This window comes from Callospermophilus lateralis, chromosome 4 (assembly GCF_048772815.1).
Source record: "Callospermophilus lateralis isolate mCalLat2 chromosome 4, mCalLat2.hap1, whole genome shotgun sequence".
Taxonomy (NCBI): domain Eukaryota; kingdom Metazoa; phylum Chordata; class Mammalia; order Rodentia; family Sciuridae; genus Callospermophilus; species Callospermophilus lateralis.
Window position 1 is genome coordinate 109,563,208 of NC_135308.1, and position 6,486 is coordinate 109,569,693.

The 6,486-nt window shown below is 43.1% G+C and overlaps 1 protein-coding gene across 1 annotated transcript; it reads right to left on the bottom strand.

Annotated features, from left to right (window-relative positions):
* Positions 1–1,416: 1,416 nt before the first annotated feature.
* Positions 1,417–2,747, bottom strand: LOC143397008 (olfactory receptor 10P22-like). Its single transcript, XM_076853004.1, is given in 3 exon segments — positions 1,417–1,874; positions 2,269–2,695; positions 2,697–2,747. Coding segments are annotated over 3 exon segments (936 nt in total).
* Positions 2,748–6,486: the final 3,739 nt, after the last annotated feature.

Below are 6,486 nucleotides of genomic sequence, written 5' to 3' on the forward strand. Positions count from 1 at the left end.
CATTTCTGACTCTTAGTCCATTTCCCTGCCCTGAAAATTGTGGGGAAAGCCACTTGATTGAACCATAAAACAATAAAAATTCTTGTGGAGGGTAATTTGGCAGAATGTTTCAGAAACAATTTGGTTCAGCATTTCCATTTCTAGAATTCTGTGTTAATGAAAGCATAAAATAAATATACAAAGATATAAGTATAATCATATCTATTTCAACAATATTTACAACAAAAAATCCCTTAATCCAATGATAGGAAATTACTTAAAATCATAGTATATCCATATAAGTATTTTAGACATCAAAAGCATGTTTTAAAAGTCTCCTGATATTGTACAATGTTAAAATATAGTTTAATAAAGTAGAAAATTTATTACAGAGCAATTTAGACAATATAATCCCTTTTTTAGTTTTCAGACATATGCATATATACATATACAGACTAAAACAGGCTGCAGTAATTTCCCAAGGAAATTATTACTAACAAAAATGTCAATATTTATTTTCTTTTCTTCTGAATGCAAGATTCTCTGCAATTAACAGTGCTATTTTTGTAAACCGGGAAAGGAAAAAAATCAATGCTATTTAAAGGTTCTGTGCCTTAAGTGATTTCCCCCACTGTGCAGCTCCCTTCTGTGGCTTCTAATTGAAGGAGAATTTGCAAACAGGCAAGAACTGGCTTCCCAAGAAAAAGTAAAGTGGTTGCGGATCCCTCTGGCCAGAAAAATTAAGTGGACTCCAAGTAGAAATATTGCTGGAAACAAAAGTGTCATTTTGGTAGTGTAAGGTCTAAGTCAGACCTTCTGATCAGAGCCAGGGAAAAGAGATGGATGTGCATTTCCACCGTGGGAAAAGAGGGAGAAATGAGGAGCAAGTCTGTCAAGGGGCTGGGCAAAGAGGTTCAGCAGAGAACACCAACATTCAGGAACCCCCAGAAAGAAGTCTTCAGTCAGGAGCATACTAACTGGACTAGTGCCGCCAGACCAAAGCAGCACCAAGACTTGTCTCCTGAACTTCCAAATTCAAACCAACTACTCCCTGCCCCTGTTCCTTCCCTGGCACCACAGACACCCAGGCTGGTCACCGCACTGGAGTAAAGGAGCTTTTGTTGCAGCAGAGGTGCCCGATGCCAGAGAGAAAGACTGGCAATGAGGAGTCTCTGGGAGAAATAGAAGAGGAACAGCTTAAGGGTGAGTTTGCCCAGCTCTGAGCTTACAGTCAAGTCAGGTCAAGGCCATAGGAACAGGCCCCAGAAGCAGAGCTGCGAGCAACACATTGGTGCCTTGGGCCCTCATTTTGAGTGGAGCAAGGAAACCCACACTCACAGACCCTGTGCACCTCAGGTCCTGGCTTCTCCCTCCTCCTCAAAAACAGGCCAAAGATCAAGCCCTTGCCTCCAGGAATTCGGGAGGCAGGAAGCAGCATCAAGGGCTCCAAAGGTATCTCTTCATGATCCGCCTCATGGCTCCTGTGACCTCCTTGTTCCTCAGAGTGTAGATAAAAGGGTTTAACATGGGGGTGACACCTGTGTAGAAGACAACAAGGATCTGGTCCATGTCCCAAAAGGAGCCTGCCTGAGGCTTCATATAGGCAACAGTCCCAGTCCCAAAAAAGGACATGACCACAAACAGATGGGAAGAACATGTAGAGACTTTTTGAAGCCCCTGGGATGTCGCAACCCCAAGAATAGTGGCAAGAATACAGGCATAGGAGATCACAATCAGTGAGAAGGGGGTCAGAATAAAGGCCACCGTGGCAGCAAGGTTCCCCACTTCACCCCAGAAGGGGCTCCCACTAGCCAGTCTCAGCACAGGCAGGATGTCACACAGGAAGTGATGGACGGTGTTGGCACCATGGAAGGGCAAGGTGAAGATGAAGATTGTTGAGAGCCACAGGCTAAGGGGCCCCAGCAAACTTTCAGACTTCCAGCTGATGATTGGCTCACAGCAGCCCCAGCAACATCTAGCTGATTGGCTCCTCTGCGGTGATGCTCATTGGGCTGTTTCCCTGCCCTTTCAGGCCACGGAGCTGCTCACTGGGGGACTTTTTTGGCTCCGCCCACACAACCCAGCCAATCGGCCTCAAGAGCAGGAGGATTGTGGGAGGTGGAGAGGCTGGTGGTTGAGGGAGTGGCTTGTGGGAAGCCCGTGGTGGCAGTTGGGCTCTGAGGGTTTTTCCTGAGAAGCTTTTTTGTTTGGCTGTGTGTGGTTCCAAAAATAGTTTCTTTTGACAAGTGGCTCCTGAATTGTGCCCAGCCAGACTGCGGCAGAAGATGGAGTGAGTGGTGCCAGTGATGACACCCATGAGGTAGGAGGCCCCCACCATGCCCACACACGCTGCCTGGTTCAACAGGGTGGGATAGTGCAGCGGTCGGCAGATGGCGGCATACCGGTCATAGGCCATGGCAGTGAGCAAGCAGCATTCCGTGATGCCAAAGAGGGCAAAGAAATATAGCTGGGTGAAGCAGCTGGCACGTGGGATGATCGGGCAGGAGGAGAGGAGATCAGCCAGCATCCTAGGCACAATGGTGGTGGTATATAGGACCTCCACCAGAGAGAAGTGGCAAAGGAAGAAGTACATGGGGGAATGCAGAGCAGAGTCTGCCAGTGTAAGGAAGATGATCAGGGAGTTGCCCAGCAAGGTGATCAAGTAAATGCAGAGCACCCCCCAAAACAGAGGGCCCGGGAAAGAGTCAAAACCTGGGGAACCCAATCAAAACAAATTCCGTTACTGCTGAGCCATTGCCACTCTCCATGTCCCCAAAGCCACACTGGAAAAAGGAAAAGAAAGAGGGCTCATGCAGCAGCAGGAGGCAGCCAGGCAAAGACAAGGGCTGCAGCAGAGAAGATGTGGGAAAGTCCCTAAGAACATCCCAGCTCTCCAGAGTAGGATGGGTGAGCCCCTGGCTGCTTGACTCCTTCCCAGAAAAAATGCCTCAGAGCAGAAGGAAGAAAAACCAGGGGAGTTAAAGGGAAGATTGCAGACCACCCTGGATGCTGGGGGTTTGACAAACACGAAGGTGGTTTATTCCACTTGCCCAGGTCCTGGGTTTAGGAGCAAAGAGCTTAAGAAATTGATTGAGACTATGGGCAGGAAAGTGGGTGAGCAAACAGAATAAACAAAGCTGGCAGAAAGAGACTGAGGCAGAGAGTTAAGTGAATCTGACAACAAAGTGAGAGTGAAAGAGAGAAGACACAGGACTGAAGGCCAAAGCACGGGAGCCTGTGCAGCTTTTACCCGTAGAGGGATCCCCACGGCCCTCAGAATGTGCCTCCTGGCAGCACATCATGCAGCTCAATCCTCCCAAGAGCCTGGATCCCAGAGCAGAGGGTGGAGAGGAAAGTAGATGGGGGAAATAAAAAAGGAGTGAGGAAGTGGCTTCCTTCTGCCACATCACAGTGCTAAGCTGCCTGCAGTCAGGTCAGGATGTGGAGCATCCTCCTAAGGACAACTGAGATCCATGTAGAGGGGCTGGCATGTATCCACGGTCCCTCAGCAAGGCCTGAATAAAGCTGGGTTCAGATGCCCAGTGTTCTAACTCTTTGGTCAGTTTCTGTAGACTGCCTGTTCAGTCCACTGTTTCCAGAGCTGTCCTCTGCCCATCCCATCAGTTAGTCCCTAGCCTCCTTTCCACTGTCTGGAAAGTAATTTTTAAAAAAACTTTTTGGAAAATAGTGCTATTTCTCAAAGAAAAGAACTGTTGAAATAGCAACTCCCAACCCATCCCAGGATTTGTATCCACTCCCCAGCTGCTGAAAGAGGCTGCAGTGTTCTCTTAACTTCTAAAACAGGAAAGTCTCTCTTAGATCTTAGTGACCCAAGAGGATGCCTCTGTCACTGATAGCTAAATGAATAAATACCTTCAAATTACATGTATCAATTAAATGAAAAATAAATGTTCTTCTCTGACACATGTTCATGCCCCATTTAGTGATCTAGGGAGACCCTTTTAATTCAAAGCAGCCTGTTCTTTACTTGGGTTATTTTCTTTTTTAGGTTGTTCAAATTTAAATTTAGATAAATAAACACGTTTAAATTGTTTAAATTCCAAAGAATTTATGCAGGTAGTTTGCCCTCAAAAAGGGACGTGTGGACTGCACATTCTTTATAGAAAGAGGAGGGAGCTGTGTAACGACAGTGGAACAACTTGCCCACCACCACCTCAGCCAGGTGACCATGGTCAACATCAACCCTGATAAATCATGCTGATAGAACATGCCTTCAATATGATTTGATGAAAAGAGCACTTCACCTCTGTGGCCTTCCCCCATAACCCCAGGCTAATCATGAGAAAAACATCAAACAGATTCCATTCGAGACTTCTCAAAACTTTCAAATTCCCCAAAAGAAAAAAAAAAAAAGCCTAAGAAACTAAAGAAACATGACAACTAAAATGTGATATGGTAGTTACGGGAAAAGGACAGTAAGTAAAAACTAAGGGAATCTGAATAAAATTTGGACTTCAATTAACTATTATATATCAATAAACTTCATAAATTGTGAAAGGTATTACTAAGAGAGAACACTGAATGTAGTATATATGGGAATTCCATAAACTATCCTAGCAATTTTTCTTTACGTCAAAGCTACCCTAAAATAAAATTTTTTCTCTTTTTAAAAGTTTATTTATTAGCCAGGTACAATGGTGCACACCTGTAATCCAGTGACTCAAGAGGCTGAGGCAGAAGGATTGCAAGTTCAAAGTCAGCCTCAGTAATTTAGTGAAATCCTAAGCAACTCAGCAAGAACCTATCTCTAAATAAAATATAAAAAAGGGCTGGGGATGTGCCTCAACAGTTAAGCACACCTGGGTTCAATCCCTGGTACAAAAAAAAAAAAAAAAGCTGCTTTATTGACATGGAAGGACATTTGGAATATATTGCAAAGTAATAAAATAAGATAAAACATTAAATTTTCAATAAAAAATTTTATTAAGATAGATGAGAGAGAGAGAGAGAGAGAGAGAGAGAGAGAGAGAGAATGAAAAGCCCTAAATGGAATGGATTGGGGGAATTAAATAGGTTCTTTTTTTGTTTTTGCAGTTGTTACTACATTTTTACTATATTTTAAATTCACTGATCACACAATAGGTGAAAAACTATATAAAACATTAAAATAAAATGATGGAATTAATTCATATTGATATTTTAATGTCTAATTTATTTTCAATTAATTATGCCTACTTTTGTATCTTTGGAAATATTTTATCACTGGTTTGGCTTTTTTTAATTAGGTCAATAGTGAATGCTTCCAATCATCACTATGCATTTTTTTAAATGTATTCCTCGTAGAAAGGCTATAAACAGGTCTGAAGATATAGCTCAGTGAGCGTGCTAGCCTAGCATGCGTGAGGCCCTAGCTTCAATCCCCAGTGTAGTCAGAATAAAATATGGACTACAAGCAGAACATGGAATGACTAGTTCTTAACTGTTTCCAGTTTTGGAATGGTGGAGAGGGGGCCCTGGCTGTCACATCTGTCACCAGACTGGGTTGACTTGGCTGATTTGTCTGGCTAGGTATGTGTTCCCTTCTTCCCTCACTCCCTCCCAAAGCTAAGGCTTCAGAGGAAGAGGACAACTTTCCCTGATAGAGAAGGACTATTCTTGGGGCAAGGGTGTAGGAATGGCTGTACTCACCTGCTAGAACCTCCAAATGATCTGTCAAGGTTATTTCCAGCTTTATAATGTTCAACACGTCTGTAATTTCCAATTAAAAGGAGTTGTAAACAAAGATAGATGTGGTGGACTCTGGAAAATGAACCAAAAAGAAAGTGTTTTGGTTGAGGTGGGGGGAGCTTTGCTGGGGTTTTTATTATTTTCCACCGCAAAAGTCTGCACAGTTCTGGAGCAGCTGGATTGTGGCATTCTTGTAAATGGGATCACACTGCCTCCGTGTGGTGAATCTCTGAAAAGCCACCTTAAACACTGACTACCTGAACTGTTTGATGAGGAAATGATAAAAATAAGGGCCTTGAAAATCTACCCATCCTCTCAGTCTTCACAAAAAGAAATTAAGGTCAAGAAAAACTCCTATGGGACCTTTGATAAAATACAGCAGCCATTTGTGTTAAAAAATAAAAAATAAAAAACACTGGAGAAATTAAGGATAGAAAAAATTTACCTCAACATTATTAAATATATATATATATATGACAAACATATATATATATATATATATATATATATATATATATATATATGTATATATATGACAGACCCAAAGCCATATCATACTAAATGGAGAAAAACTGAAAGAAAAAATTCTGCTATGTGCATAGATAAATATACCACAGTGAAATGCACCTTTATGTATATCTATAAAGCAACAATTAAAAACAGATAAATAAATAGAAGGAAGGCCAGTAGAGTAGAGCAAGAGGAATGGGGCAGAGAAAGAGGGAAAGAAAAGAAGGGACTCCAGGTGCCGCAGTCCGGCTGCAGCAAAATAACGGGGGGGGGGGGGGGGGGGGGGGGGGGGGGGGGGGGGGAACAACT